Source organism: Polypterus senegalus, chromosome 1, assembly GCF_016835505.1.
Source record: "Polypterus senegalus isolate Bchr_013 chromosome 1, ASM1683550v1, whole genome shotgun sequence".
Classification (NCBI taxonomy): Eukaryota; Metazoa; Chordata; class Cladistia; order Polypteriformes; family Polypteridae; genus Polypterus; species Polypterus senegalus.
The window spans coordinates 157,931,084-157,946,658 of NC_053154.1; the positions used below are offsets into that span (position 1 = coordinate 157,931,084).

General features: G+C 38.7%; 2 protein-coding genes across 5 annotated transcripts in view; one reads left to right on the top strand and one right to left on the bottom strand.

Annotated features, from left to right (window-relative positions):
- Window positions 1-5,282, top strand: part of sec62 (SEC62 homolog, preprotein translocation factor) — a 28,023-nt gene extending 22,741 nt beyond the window's left edge. Inside the window, exon 8 of the mRNA XM_039761116.1 lies at window positions 2,669-5,282. Coding sequence (XP_039617050.1) covers window positions 2,669-3,171 — 503 coding nt within the window. The 3' untranslated portion in view covers window positions 3,172-5,282. The remainder of the gene's footprint in view (window positions 1-2,668) is intronic.
- Window positions 5,283-7,681: 2,399 nt separating this feature from the next.
- The window catches only part of nadkb (NAD kinase b), an 84,147-nt gene continuing 76,253 nt past the window's right edge, over window positions 7,682-15,575 (bottom strand). For all 4 annotated transcript variants that reach the window (XM_039761146.1, XM_039761127.1, XM_039761138.1 and 1 more), the window contains 5 exons: window positions 15,083-15,243; window positions 13,959-14,058; window positions 13,410-13,567; window positions 8,835-8,917; window positions 7,682-8,234 (listed from right to left, as the gene is read on the bottom strand). In XM_039761146.1, coding sequence (XP_039617080.1) covers window positions 8,093-8,234; window positions 8,835-8,917; window positions 13,410-13,567; window positions 13,959-14,058; window positions 15,083-15,243 — 644 coding nt within the window. In that variant the 3' untranslated portion in view covers window positions 7,682-8,092. The remainder of the gene's footprint in view (window positions 8,235-8,834; window positions 8,918-13,409; window positions 13,568-13,958; window positions 14,059-15,082; window positions 15,244-15,575) is intronic.

The following is a 15,575-nucleotide window of genomic DNA, read 5'->3' on the forward strand; positions in this document are numbered from 1 at the left end:
TGTCAAGCCTTGCATTTGTCACTTCATTTTTTAAGCATGGCATGCCTGATTGTTCTTAGTTTAGACACAAGATGTCAGAATGACAACCATTCTAACTGAAGCACACAACTGGATAGCAGCTGTTGAATTCCTTTTGTATTCTGAATTTATGTTTAAAGTTCACATGTACTCCACTGTTCATGTGACTTTCCACTTACAGTCAAATAACCAGCTTTGTTAGGGCAAATGACATAAAGGCTGTATTGTGATGTGGTTGAGTCTGTTACTCCTTGCTTTCAAACTTTATATACAAATAATATTCTAGTAAGTTGGCGTAATTGTATTTTTTCAGTAAGGCATAATTAACTGTTTATTTCCATTGCAAAGAATACAGAAATATGACATTATTTGCAGTAAATAAGGATTAGTATTAAATAAATCAAAAGCACAAAATTTTCCTCTTTCTGTTAGAGTGCTACTAACCTGATTTCTGTAAGGCTGTTTCCTGTCTTTGTTGGCTGTGATTGGCTCCAGCAGACCCCCATGATGGATTATTGGATGGTTTTTTTTGACACTGATCAACAGGAAAATTCACTTTGGCATTAAAGAGACAACATATCTCTACAAAGTGTTCAAAATCAATTATTTTTCTATAACTGGTCATCTAACTATTCACCCCCTTCAAGCCAGTATTTAGCAGATGCACCTTTGGCAGCCATTATAGCCTTGAGTCTGTGTACACAGTTCTTATTAGTGTTATATGGGGATTGTAAATGAACCCCCTTTTTCAAGTCCAGCCACAAATTCTCAACTGAACTCTGACACTTGTAGGACATTAACATTATTGTTTTTAATTCATTCCTGTGTAGTCTTGGCTTTATGCTTGGGGATTTTGTCTTTCTGCAAAACAAATCTCTTCCCAAGGATTTTTGCAGCATTCATTTTACCCTCCACTATCACAAGCCTTCCAGGGCCTGCTGCATAGAAGCATTCCCCGAGCATGATGCTGCTGCCAGTACCATACTTCACAGTGGCATGGTGCATTTTTGTGCAGTATTTGGCACATTATCAAAGGTAAACAATTTCATCCACTTTAAAAGGAGACTGGCTGTTGCCAGCTATCCAGTCCGTCATTGTCCATGGCAACATTTAAGCCCCAGGAGCATGGATTCACAGCAGAAAGTCTTTGCAAAGTAACATTGTTGACCTTATTGAATGTTCATGTCCAAATGTGAATTGCTGTTTCTGTTCTGTAGACAACTGACAATAATAAGTGAAAAAGGCACCCCGTGATTGCTTATAGTTCATTCACTTATATGGAAGCTTTAATTCACTGCCATTGGATTGGTAAAGCCCTTGTGTGCTTCTGTGACAGCGTGCACGCATGTAGCATGCAATCAAGTGACAATAACTGAATAGACGTTCTAGGCCTCCATTTGTCCATCCACTAAACCTGCTCATACAGAGCAGGGTCACAGGGCTGGTGGAAGCTATACCATTGGATGTAAGGCAGGAAAAATATCTAGAGAGGGGTGCCACTCCATTGCAGGGTGAACACATCCGCACACACATATACTAGTAGTCCTCCTAAACTGCATGTGTTTAGACTGTGGAATGAAGCTGAAGCACCCAGGGAGACCAAGTCAATACCACACAGGGATGCAAACCCCAATCTGCTTCACTGTGAGACAGCTGTGCTAACAATACAACGTTTTGATAATTATTGTTATTAGATTAGATTAACTTAATTCCAAGGGGAAATTCAGATGCATACAGCAATAGAAATATAAAAAAAAAAAAAACAAAGATACACACTGTCATGACAAATAACACAGCCAATCAATCACTCACTCAAATCAATAAATACAAATACATTTATAAATGTATTAATTGCTGTCCTTAATATCCGTTTATCTATTTCTCTCTGCTATAGGCACAATGATAATAATCCATCCACCCATCCTCCCATTCACCCATCAAAACAGATCAGTGTCAAAAAAACCAAATGAAATCCAATGTGAATTAATGTTTTATAACAAATATTTGGATTTGAGCATCAGAAGGCTTTGTGCCCTTGGAACCAAGTTACCCGAACTATTCTATAACATTTAAATTATTTTTTACCACTCTGATGCTGATCTTTCTGATCATAAAATAGGTCATTATAATAGTAATTGACAAGAACAATTCATAATTAATTGCAGAATTATGGTATTTGCCATAATTCTCGAGATATTAGCAAAAATTCATTTAAGGGTTCCTTCCTCAAGGGTGCCCTTTTGTCTTGCATGATCTGGCTCAGAAACTAATTCCCTCCACCTTTTTTAGCTCTAGACCATCCTCAAGAAACTGTGAAACACACACCCATCATCGAGATAGCAATGTTTTCGTTATCCAGGGACTCTAAAACATCGAGATCTGTTCAAATTACGGAGATTGAAATTTTTGATGCCGTTAAAGCTTTCCCTTTCCCCTAACCAATAGATGATTGGTTATGGAGGAGGAGGAGGGTGCAAAACAATAAAATGGGGAAACTTCCAAGAGCTGAAGAGGTTTTAAAAGCTCTCTAAAAGTAATTGAAACCTAAAGACCGTGTTCTCTCATTTTTAGGGACTCCCGGCTGAATGTCCTTTTTTGTTTTTTGTAAACCAAGTCAGCTGTTGTTGACAGACCTGTTTTCTGTTTGCAGCTCGATGCATTCTTTTCCTGATTATCTGGGTGGTGACAGGTGGCCGACACCACTTCTGGTTCCTGCCTAACCTGACAGCTGATGTAGGATTTATTGATTCCTTCAGACCTCTTTATACTCATGAGTACAAAGGACCACGTTCAGACTCTAAGAAAGCTGCCACTGACAAATCAGAGACAGGACCTAAGCACAAATCAGACAGTGAAGACAAGTCCGACACTGAGAAGAAGGAAGAAGGAGAGGAAGAAGAGGACGAGAGCAAGGTACCTGGCAGTTCAGTAGAAGAAGTTAAAGCGGTAGAGAGGCATTCAGACACAGACAGCGACCAAAGGGAGGAGGACGGATCACAACACAGCAATGGTAACGACTTTGAAATGATCACCAGAGAGGAGCTAGACCAACACACGGATGAGGGAGAGTGTGAAGAGGAAGGAGAGTATGAAGAGGAGGACGAGGAGGAGGATGACAACAGTGAGACAAAGATTTTGCAAAAAAAATCATAAATGCAAACTTTTGCTGTCAGTAAAGGACTTCTACTAAACGTGAAGAATCTTTTTTTTTTTTTTTTTGGACTACCAAAACATTTTACACCCAGCAAGCTCATCTTTTATGTGAGAAAAAGAAAAATAAGCCTTACTGTGATCAATTCCTCCCACTGCCAGAACATTCAGGGTTTCAGTGTTCTTATCAAGTCAGTGTTTCCTACAGTTTTAGTCATGTTGGAATGTGAATAAATAAAAGCTTAAACACACGGCACAGTTGAAGAACGCTCTCTCATTGTCATTATGTACGTGACCAGGTCGTGCACAGGTGGATAAAGCCACTTTCTATGCCTGCATGCTTTATCTTATCCATATGGTGAGAACATTTTTATTACTGTCTTTAATTTTTAATTTCACGCCAATAAATGAGCAGCTCTTTGTAACACTTGGAACTGGAGCAGGCCCTTCTATACACCAATGGAGGGGCTGTTGATTTTTTTTTTTTTTGTACTGTATCTCACAGATTTCATTTCTTTGAATAAGAGGGGGGAAAAAAAAGTATAAAATCCTTTTAATTTTAGAAGCAGATACTTGGAATGTAAAGAACGTTTAGGTGCCAGTTAGATAACTAAGACGAAATGTGGATACAATCCGAGGTTGGTCCCTTGATGCAAGAAATACATGCAAAGTTTTCCTTCAGGTTTATTTACATGGTGCCAAAATGCCTAAAATGTATTGTGTTCAAGCTTTTATTTAGATGCTCAATTTTTGTATGCATGCAGTTTAGAAAGGCTGTGGGATGCAAACAGAGTGCTTGGAGCAGACCACACTTGTTTGACGCGACCAGAGCCACAGTAGCATATCCGTACTCCTTGTCTGTAAAACTCTGTGTTCAACAGTCATCTTTATTAGCTACCGTGCTCTCAGTATTTTCTTTTCATTCTTTAAATACATAAGGCATGTGGGAGGAAGATGATGTTGCAGTTGACTTTCTGAAAGTAATGTTATCAGCAATTAATAGTATAAATATCACCCTTTATCAAATTAGAGTAAATGTAGTACTTTTCTTTGGTATTTGAGAATCGCACAAGAATGTTGGCCTTCCCATTCAACACTGACGACACAAAACATCTAGGGTGGTAGACGTGTGGCTGTGGAAGGTGTGAACAGTTTGAGCTAACATTTCCACTGTAAGTGTGGGGGGCTCTCGCACATAAAAGCCCAACAAGAAAATTCATTGAAGAGAATTTAATACAATCTAATTATATATATATATATATATATATAAAAACCTGGGGTACCAATGAATTTCTAGATCCTGCTCCCAAAAGCCTTACCAGTACTTTTCCAAAAGCACTTTTATTGATTCATATATTCTAGTGAACTATTATTCCATTACCTTTATGGTAAACATTTCTGACTGTGTTCAGGATGAATTGCTTGAATGAGTTACCAGCGCCTTTTTATAAACTTTTGGTCAGTAGTAACCTAAACTGATCGACTGCCCAAATAAAGTAAGTCAGTTGGGTACGGTGTTTTTCATATTTAAAATCCAGATTAAAATCAAGACATGCACTTTCTACACATTGGTAACAGAAAAGAATTGACATTTAGCAGGTCCAGTCATTGCAATTTAGCTCTTCCTAGTGGCTTTATTCCTGCTTTTGAAAATATAACTTGGATGAGGACCATACGGTAGGATAGCAGAGGAAGTAGCATAGCTTTTTCTATCTAATACTGGTTCTTTTTCCTCATAAGCGAACCAATTGTCTTTATTTTACATTTTTCAATCAATTTCTTTTCTGAAGGAAAGGTTTGCTGGTGTGCCAGTAGCTTTATTGTAGATAAAGGAGGATCTATTATTTCAAAATATCTCAAATTGTATTTGAGTGTTGCACAGTATCAGTATCACTTGTATATTGTAGTTTTCTGCTGCTTTTCCATAACTTTCAGGAAAAGGAAAAAAAAAAGATATTGCATTTTTACTCCTTAACCACTTAGTTGTTCATGTTGGAATTAATATAAGAATACTCTTTGTAGTTACTGGAACATAATTTAAAATAAATGTATGTCTGTCTTTAATGTATGTCCATCATTTTAATTGCAATAAAATGAAAGCAGTGGAGGCTCTAGTGGTGTGTTTTTATTTATTTGTTTTACTTTTGATGTGTGTTTTGATTTATGAAGTGCCATTCAACAGGCTGGTGCTATGCTGAGGGCTCCAAATTTCCTGGCCTTGGCAATGACCCTGAACTGAGTTAGCCAGCTTCAGGAAATCAAAGTATGGCAGTTGACACAAGGAAAAACAAGGTGTTGTTCATAGTATTAACTAATACAATCATGCACTGTTTTCTCGTTTTTACCTTTTTAAAATTAGAGGCATTTCCACTTGCAGCCGTTTTTGACTTCAAAATAAAATGTGTGCAGGGTGTTTTTTGTTTTGTTTAAACGTGATATGCCAGTTTTCTGCCACATGTATGCCGTTTAAGGATAAAGTGGTATTGTTATAGAACAGTCCCACTTAGTATAACAGGACACATGGAAATTGTGTCTTGTTTTCCAAGAACAAATACAGGTGAACCTCAATACATTAAAATATTGTTGAAAAGTTAATTTATTTCAGTAATTCAATTCAAAAAATTCAACTCGTATTATATAGATTCATTACACACTGATATTAAGTGTTTTTCTTTTCATTTTGTTGATTATGGCTTACACATATTGAAAACTCAATTCAAATATTACAGAAGACCAATAAAAAAAAATTTAATACAGAATTGTTGGCCTACTGAAAAGTATGTCCATGTAAACACTCACTACTCGGTTGGGCTCCTTTTGAATGAATTACTGCTTCAATGCAGCATGGCATGGAGGCGATCAGCCTGTGGCACTGCTGAGGTGTTATGGAAGCCCAGGATGCTTTGATAGCGGCCTTCAGCTCATCTGCATTGTTGGGTCTGGTGTCTCTCATATTCCTCTTGACAACAGGTCAGGTGAGTTTGCTGGCCAATCAAGCACAGTGATACCATAGTCATTAAACCAGGTATTGGTACTTTTGGCAGTGTGGGCAGGTGCTGCTGGAAAATTTAATCAGCATCTCCATAAAGCTTGTCAGTAGAGGGAAGCATGAAGTCCTCAAATTTCCTGGTAGACGGCTATGTTGACTTTGGACTTGATAAAACACAGTGGACCAACACCAGCAGATGACATGGCTCCCCAAATCATCACTGACTGTGGAAACTTCACACTGGACCTTAGGCAACTTGCATTCTGTGCTTCTACACTCTTCCTCCAGATTATGGGACCTTGATTTCCAAATGAAATGCAAAATTTACTTTCATCTGAAAAAGAGGAGTTTGAACCACTGAGCAAACAGTCCAGTCCGTTTTCTCCTTTGCCCAGGTAAGACACTTCTGACATTGTGTCTGGTTCAGGAGTGGCTTGACACAAGGAATGCGACAGTTGGAGCCCGTGTCCCTGATACGTCTGTGTGTGGTGGCTCTTGAAGCACTGACTCCAGTCACAGTCCACTCCTTGTGAATCTCTTCCTGTGCTTCACAATCCTCTCAAGGCTACAGTTATCCCTGTTGCTTGTGCACCTTTTTCTGCCACATTATGTCCTTCCACTCAACTCTACATTAATATGTTTGGATACAGCACTCTGTGAACAGCCAGCTTCTTTAGCAATGACCTTTTCTGGCTTTCCCTCCTTGTGTAAGGTGTTGATGACTTTGTTCTGGACACTTGTCAAGTCAGTAGTCTTCCGTACAATTGTGTGGCCTACTGAACCAGACTGAGACCCCATTTAAAGGCTCAGGGCACCTTTGCAGGTGTTTTGAGTTAAATAGCTGATTTGAGTTCAACAATTTTGAACTTTTTCACCATATTCAAATTTTCTGAGATACTGAATTTTGGTTTTTCATTAGCTATAAAGCCATAGTCAGCACAATGAAAACTAAAAAGCTTGAAATATCACTTTGTGTGTAATGAATCTATATAGTATGAGTTTCACTTTTTGAATTGAATTAACTGAAATAACTTTGATATTTTAATTTGAGATGCACCTGTATCTCACTATCTAACATTCCAGATTGTGATTTACAAATTGACAAGCATGCAGCCATTATAGAGTTACAGGACACATAGGAATTTTTTCTTGTTTTTAGGAATGCTGGTCTCTGCTTCTCTATAAACTGTACTAAATAAATTGTTTAAATGGGAAACTTTTTTGTGTAATATAAAAGTATTCTGCTAGTGAGAGACCTTCTTATGCATCTGAAATAATAAAGTTGTTGATCTGGTTAATCAAGTAAATATCTTCCTCAAACTAGCAACATTTTGAACCTACAGAAAAGATGTTGGAGCTGATCATTCTGACAAGTTCATCTATAATGTCATTGTAATGCAAGTACAGTTCACCATGGGATATGTCATCCTCAGCGGTATATCCAAGTACATTCCAGATTTCAAGAAACCTTATGCACGTGAGTTACAAGCAAGTTCCAAAGTGATGGAAGAACTAGTCAACAAGTTGAAGCAACACGTTTTATTTAATGCATTTCATGCTGGTAACTGAACCTCAGATGTTTTTGGTTTGTTTCCTCAATAAACTGTTTGACTCCTGGGGCGAGTGAACACGGGTGGTGTGCTATCGATGTTGGTTCCTGGTAAAATAGCTTCTTGCCCCCCATGTCCCAGTGTTTAGAAACAGCAGTTTTCAAAAATGGATTAGCAGATAATCCTGTTTTCTTAAAACAATACAGCATTGCACAAGACAGCAAAATGTTTTACTTTAATTGTCCAAAAGTATCAAAAACTAGTTCCCCATAATCCTGTGCAACAGGCCAGTAGTGTATGTACAGTACTATATGTATTTAGCGCAGAGTCGCCAGGAGGAGTTGTTCAGATTTTCTGTGAGTCGGTGCTGCAGTTGGTAAATGGCTCAGTCAATCTCCTCAGACATTCTGGTCTGCTTCTTGCGAACATTCCAGTGCAGACACTCTGCCAGACTTTCAAACCAGTCGTACACCAGGTCATGGCAGCAGATGGAAGGCACAGAGTAGCAGGATGTTGTGATCTTAATGCTGAAATAAACCGGAACAATACTTAAGTCTTTTTGCATCATGGAAGATAAGAGAATACAGTTGTAAAAATTTACCAATGTGACTTTTTGCACTGGAGAAGAATGTAGGAGGTGAAGTTGTAGTGGTAGATCAGGGAAAACAAATGTCTGTGCTGATTGTTTCATTGGACATCTTAAATATATTTAACCTTACTTTAATTCAGTGTATTTTTGGGATGTTGAACAAGTAGGTATTTACCACTGCTGTGGTACAAGAGAAGTCATAAAATAAAAAATATGTTATTACGTTTAAAATACCAGCCATTAAGAGTAGGCTAGAACGGAGCAAATCCTCCTTTGTAATGTAGGCATAGTTTAATTTTTTAAAAGAGTGTCTCCCTTGGATTCATTTGATTCTCCTAAGAGAGTGCACAGCCCTTTGTTTCTATACTTGTAAAAGTACTTAGCAGCTTTTGACAGGCATTACGTTTTTCTCTTTGCGAAGTACTTAGACGTTTCTGAGTTAGCAATGATTTCCAACACCAGTTTTTTGGTCACAATAAATGTATAATACATTAACAAGGCTCCCAACCTTTGAACAAATTGGCCCAGAGCAGCTTACCAGTCACCTTGATGGATTTCTTGTCTCTTTCTGCCGTCAAAAGACACCCAGGCTGTGTTCCGAGCATCAGGAGACAGCATCACCTGTAGTCATGCAGAAATTTGGAGCTTATCATCCGAACAAAATCTCTGATGTGCGAAATGTTAAGCAATATAAACTGATTTGAAAACAGTTTTTTAGAAGACAAACTAATTCTGGTGTCACACTGGGTGCTCACTTTTAACCCTTACAATGTATTTGTATGTTGATTCAATGCTGTGTGCCTTCTTTTAAAGTGCTCTGAACATCAGCTTTTTCACCACAACCTAATTTATATTGGTTGACCATCTTGTAAAACTGATAATCTTGACTTTCAGAACAAATGATTCTGGGTAGTCTTGGACTTGCCAGTTGGAGCCTCATGCTACTTTTTCAAGGAGTGCACCATTGGGTCCTAAAACACACAAACAGACCAAGTTTCAGACACCACTCTAGGCTCCATGCACTCCATATCTCTGACCTGTTGTAGCACTGCCACATAAATGTATGATTCCGATACGTCTTTTGTCTTTCTATGTGAATCCTGTCTCCATCTGAGCACAACTATAGCATAAGATGGACCGCTTGGATTATGTAAATAGGGATGACCTTTGTGTGGTATGGGCTGTTGTTGCGATTTCCGGGAGTGCTATGGAAACAGACACACTATTGAGAAGAAGCGCGAAAAGGCAGGAAGAGAGAGTAAAAACAGCCCAAACTTTATGGTGGAGGGGAAAGACGTGACTTAAGGCCAGGGAAAGGAGTGTTACTTGTGGAACTCCATAAGTCCGATACAGTTTGGGGGTGGCCACCTCGAAGAATCCTGATACACCGAGGGAAGTGGACTAGACTGTGGATGGGATCGGTATCAGAGTGAGCAGTAAATCTTTTATTCTGGGATAGGCACCTCTGAAGAATTGAAATAGTGGGGGATATGATTATCTTATAAAGAGACTAAAATTGAGTGGATGTTGTGGGATATTTTTGGGTACATGATTTTATGGTATTTGTTTACTGTATATATATTGGGAGAGGGTGTGGGCAGTTTCAGAATCGGCTTATGCCTGGGGGTTTGTGAGATTGATTACAATTCATTACTTAAATTTTTTCACAGCACTTTTTCTCTGAGTCATTTCTATAAAATACACTTTTATTAGTGGATAGCATTTTCAGCGCCATGGAAAGGGGGCTGAAGACAGTATGGGGTTGACATGCAATCCATAGGATTTATCACTATAAACTTAGTGAAGTGTAGCAGTTATGATCACTACACTGTTCGGAGTTGCAAATCTTTTTGGTTGCCAGGAGACCTGATCATGTAATTTCTCACATAACAAAATGAAAATGCTTTGACATTTTGAATATGTTTGAACAGGTAAAATTAGATCATTAAGGTGATATACTTGAACAAATGACACATATGCAATTGACATGGTATGTTCATTCTCATAATCTTAATTTAACAGAAATGCAGATTTATCACATTGAAAAAACAAGTAAACCCCTACATTTTATTGAAATCCATCAAAGAAGAGAAGGATGTGGATGCTTTAAACTCTGCCAAGGGATATTAAAGATCACCAAATTATCTGAAATCAATCATTGGTGCCACAGTGCATACATCTACAATAAGAAGGAGACTGCAAAAAACTTGAACTGTGTGTGGGGTGTTCCAGGAAAATGCCTTTGCTGTCCAACAGATTGCCATTGAACGCACAGGCAAAGCCTTGTGGAAAAATATGCTTTGGCCAGATGAATCAAAGTTGTTTGGCCACCCTAACAGATAATTTGATGCATTTCTACATTTCAGAGTAAAACCTTTTGGCAGCTGTAAAGCATGGTGGTAGAAATGTTATGATTCAAGGTTGCATTGCTGCCTCTGGACCTGGCCAACTTCAGTCATCAAATCAACAATGAATTCTGCATCATACCAAAGTGTGCTTGAGAAGAATGTGAGGCCACCCGTCCAAAGGTTGAAGTTTAAATGGAAACTTTCAACATGATAAAGATCTGAAGCAGTCTAGCAAATCCACCAAAGAATGGCTCAAAAAGAAGAAATTTTGGGTTGTAGACTGGTTTAGTCAAAGCCTTGATTTATATCACGTTTACATGTTGTGGGGAGAATTTGAAACTGGTAGTACATGCAAGAAAACCCATAAACATGATGTCATGGGCTGGTGGGCAGTTATGCAAAATGCGTACAAGATGTCATTTCTGCTAAAGGGGGTAATACCAGCTTCTGAGCCCATGGGTGTATTTACCTTTTCCTAGTAGACCATTACATCTATTGATAATTTTGCTAAATAAATGATTAAAAAGGCAAAATGTTCCCTGTTTTTTATTCAAGTATATCACTCTTATCTGTAGGCACTGTTTACCTGGTTAAATATATTGAAAAAGCCAACAGCTTCCATGGGGTGTATTTACTTTTTCACATGGCTGTAGCTCATGACCTGTTAGTGGTGAGCGTCTCTCTAAACACCCAAAGCATATAACCTCAAATTAGGTGATACAACCACAAACAAGTTTGCTGACTTTTTCTCCACCAGATTGTGGTGTTGCTTTTGAATATTTTATTTCAAGACTACCACAGAAATCCCATACACATTCCGAACAACCGGTCTGTTCCTCCAAGTCAGGCCCCTCCAAGTATGTCCATCTTTCCCCAAGATGTGATGTTCTTAGAGCTTCAATAGGTGGTGCCCTTTAAAAGGACCAAAAGCTCCTGTTAAGATCTTCTACAGTGGGTACGGAAAGTATTCAGACCCCCTTCAATTTTTCACTCTTTGTTATATTGCAGCCATTTGCTAAAATTATTTAAATTAATTTTTTTCCTCATTAATGTACACACAGCACCCCATATTGACAGACAAAAAAAAATTTTTGAAATTGTAGATTTATTAAAAAAGAAAAACTGAAATATCACATGGTCCTAAGTATTCAGACCCTTTGCTCAGTATTTAGTAGAAGCACCCTTTTGAGCTAATACAGCCATGAGTCTTCTTGGGAAAGATGCAACAAGTTTTTCACACCTGGATTTGGGGATCCTCTGCCATTCCTCCTTGCAGATCCTCTCCAGTTCTGTCAGGTTGGATGGTAAACTTTGGTGGACAGCCATTTGTAGGTCTCTCTAGAGATGCTCAATTGGGTTTAAGTCATGGCTCTGGCTGGGACATTCAAGAACAGTCACAGAGTTGTTGTGAAGCCACTCCTTCGTTATTTTAGCTGTGTGCTTAGGGTCATTGTCTTGTTGGAAGGTAAACCTTCGGCCCAGTCTGAGGTCCTTAGCACTCTGGAGAAGGTTTTTGTCCAGGATATCCCTGTATTTGGCCGCATTCATCTTTCCCTCGATTGCAACCAGTCGTCCTGTTCCTGCAGCTGAAAAACACCCCCACAGCATGATGCTGCCACCGCCATGCTTCACTGTGGGGACTGTATTGGACAAGTGATGAGCAGTGCCTGGTTGTCTCCACACATACCGCTTAGAATTAAGGCCAAAAAGTTCTATCTTGGTCTCATCAGACCAGAGAATCTTATTTCTCACCATCTCAGAGTCCTTCAGGTGTCTTTTAGCAAACTCCATGCGGGCTGTCATGTGTCTTGCCTCTCCTCAGTGTGTGGAGACAACCAGGCACTGCTCATCACTTGTCCAATACAGTCTCCACAGTGAAGCATGGCGGTGGCAGCATCATGCTGTGGGGGTGTTTTTCAGCTGCAGGAACAGGACGACTGGTTGCAATCGAGGGAAAGATGAATGCGGCCAAGTACAGGGATATCCTGGACAAAAACCTTCTCCAGAGTGCTAAGGACCTCAGACTGGGCCGAAGGTTTACCTTCCAACAAGACAATGACCCTAAGCACACAGCTAAAATAATGGAGTGGCTTCACAACAACTCTGTGACTGTTCTTGAATGGCCCAGCCAGAGCCCTGACTTAAACCCAATTGAGCATCTCTGGAGAGACCTAAAAATGGCTGTCCACCAACGTTTACCATCCAACCTGCCAGAACTGGAGAGGATCTGCAAGGAGGAATAGCAGAGGATCCCCAAATCCAGGTGTGAAAAACTTGGTGCATCTTTCCCAAGAAGACTCATGGCTGTATTAGCTCAAAAGGGTGCTTCTACTAAATACTGAGGACCATGTGATATTTCAGTTTTTCTTTTTTAATAAATCTGCAACAATTTCAAAAACTCTTTTTTTTGTCTGTCAATATGGGGTGCTGTGTGTACATTAATGAGGAAAAAAATGAATTTAAATGATTTTAGCAAATGGCTGCAATATAACAAAGAATGAAAAATTGAAGGGGGTCTGAATACTTTCCGTACCCACTGTAAATATTTGCTACATACAAATGCATAAGTAGTTTTCCTCTGTAGTTTAAGGTCATATTCAGATTCTTGCTCTAGCAACAAATGGCTCAAGTGCCTTTTTTCACTTCCAAGCTTTAATATGCCTGTTATCTGCTTACTTGTTCCTGATTCGATTTGAAACTTCGATATCTATGTAATTTGCATTTGTCAAAATGTTATTTATTTTACAACAGATTTTAGACATTACCTTTAGCTCCACTCCTGCTGGCACCACAATAGGTCGGAATGAGAGTGAGTGTGGACAGATTGGAGTGACCATGATGGCAGGTACGTTAGGGTGGATCATAGAGGCTCCTGCGGCAGCAGCGTATGCTGTGCTTCCAGTTGGAGTTGACACAATCACCCCTGCACGTTAAAGACGAAAAGAGAAATTAAGTTTAAACTGCCATCTATTAATGATACAGGCGTCACCCGTATAAAAGTCTACTGTATTGATTACGCAGACATCACACAACTTTCATTCACGTTTTTCTGTAAAATGTATAATAACCCCTGCATATTTAAAAAATATTAATCAAACCAGTTGTTTACAGAACTTCAATACTTGTCTACATTTAAAAACCACTTTTAAATCTTCAGAATGCTAAAAAGAGATCATCCACAGGTAATGAACCACTAGGCAATACATTCACAGATCAAACATAAATATACCAATCTAACAAACGTACACATTTCCAGCAAGAATAGTGCTTAAAATTCAATGGCTTAAATATTATTATCATCAGCTCTTACTGACCATCACCCTGGACTGTTGTGATCAGACGATCATCCAGATACAAATCTACATTGGAGAGAAATGGTGATGGCCCTCTGTCAACAACCACCTCATTCAGCACCTGAAAAAATGTCAGAAGCAAATAAAAGCTTTATTTCTATTTATGCCACAACCCTCCACCCCTTGATGTTAATATAAGATCCTTGATTAGTAAAAGTGAGAGATAAAGCCCCATACTGGTATTTGAATAGTCAAGCCTTTGTCATACGATTCATCCATTTTCTAAGCTTGCTTTAAATCAAATTCAAGGTCACAAGCAGCTATAATGATTTTGAGTAGCACTACGTGAAAGACAGACAATAAAAACATAACTGGTTGGAGATACCAACTTATTGTTTCTTTACGAATCACCAACTGACCTACCACATCTTTGGGATGTCAAAGGAAATTAGTCTAGGGAAAAAAAACACTAAAATACAGGGAGAACATGAAAATTCTACACAGGCAATAAACAGGATGTCATTGATTCATCTATCCCCTTTCATACATGTCTGAAGGTTGGAGATCATCCCAGGCGCAAGGCAGCATTTAAAACTACCTATTCACATACATGCCATTCCAGCAACATCCCTCCCTCCTAATAAAAGACTAAAAATTGAAATCTAACCAGTATGAGTTTGGAGATGTTCAGCAGAACACATACAACCCCGTAGAGAATACATGCGGACTCCACACAGGAAAACAAAAAATGTTATTCGAACCCTGACTGATGGAACTATGAGGCAAGTCCACCGTCTCGCTAATGTTTTATCAGAAATAAACGACAGACCCACTAACTGTTCATCATTTAACTTAACTACTGGCTCTCGCCTTCTTGGTCCTATAAGGAATATTCCAATAGCAATGTGTTACCCCAGACATTTCAGATGGTTTGATATTTCATTATTTTAGCATGAACCCCTTGTCTCCTTGACTGTAGTTTGACGAGTGGTGAACTTCTTACCTTCATTTGGCCATACTCTCTTGTGTAAATATTACAGCCTTCATTCAAGGCAAAGTAATCAGTGTAAATTTTATCTTAGATATGACCTTGTGAGGGAACTAGGAAATAACTACACACATGAAAATCAATGCAGAGCATTTACCTGCAAGTTTAGGTCCACTTTTCCAACATCGCTGTTCACATGGCTTTGAGATAAAAGTCCATCTTCTTCCATTGGATATGTACTTGCACTCTCCTGCAAGTGGCTCAAATCCTTGGTAATCTTCACTTTCAGACGGCTACGTAGAACTATTGCTGCATTACCTTGAAAGTGAAGCATGGAGAAGATTTTTTGAGCTGATGTTAGTTGTTTCCTTTGTTACATTTCTATAACAGTGACTGATATATGTTCAGTAAATATTGGACTAAATGGACATAATGTGTTATACTTTCCATTTAGGACTACAGAACTAATCTTTTAAAAGCATTTTATTCTAGTGGATATGACACAAGAACAAATGACCACTTTATGTTTACATTTCCTTGACATTAGCAATACTTTCTATACTGTATTGTTTTTCAATGTTTATCTTAATCTGTAAAGGCAATACAGTAATCCCTCGCTACTTCGCGGTTCACTTTTTGCGGATTCACGA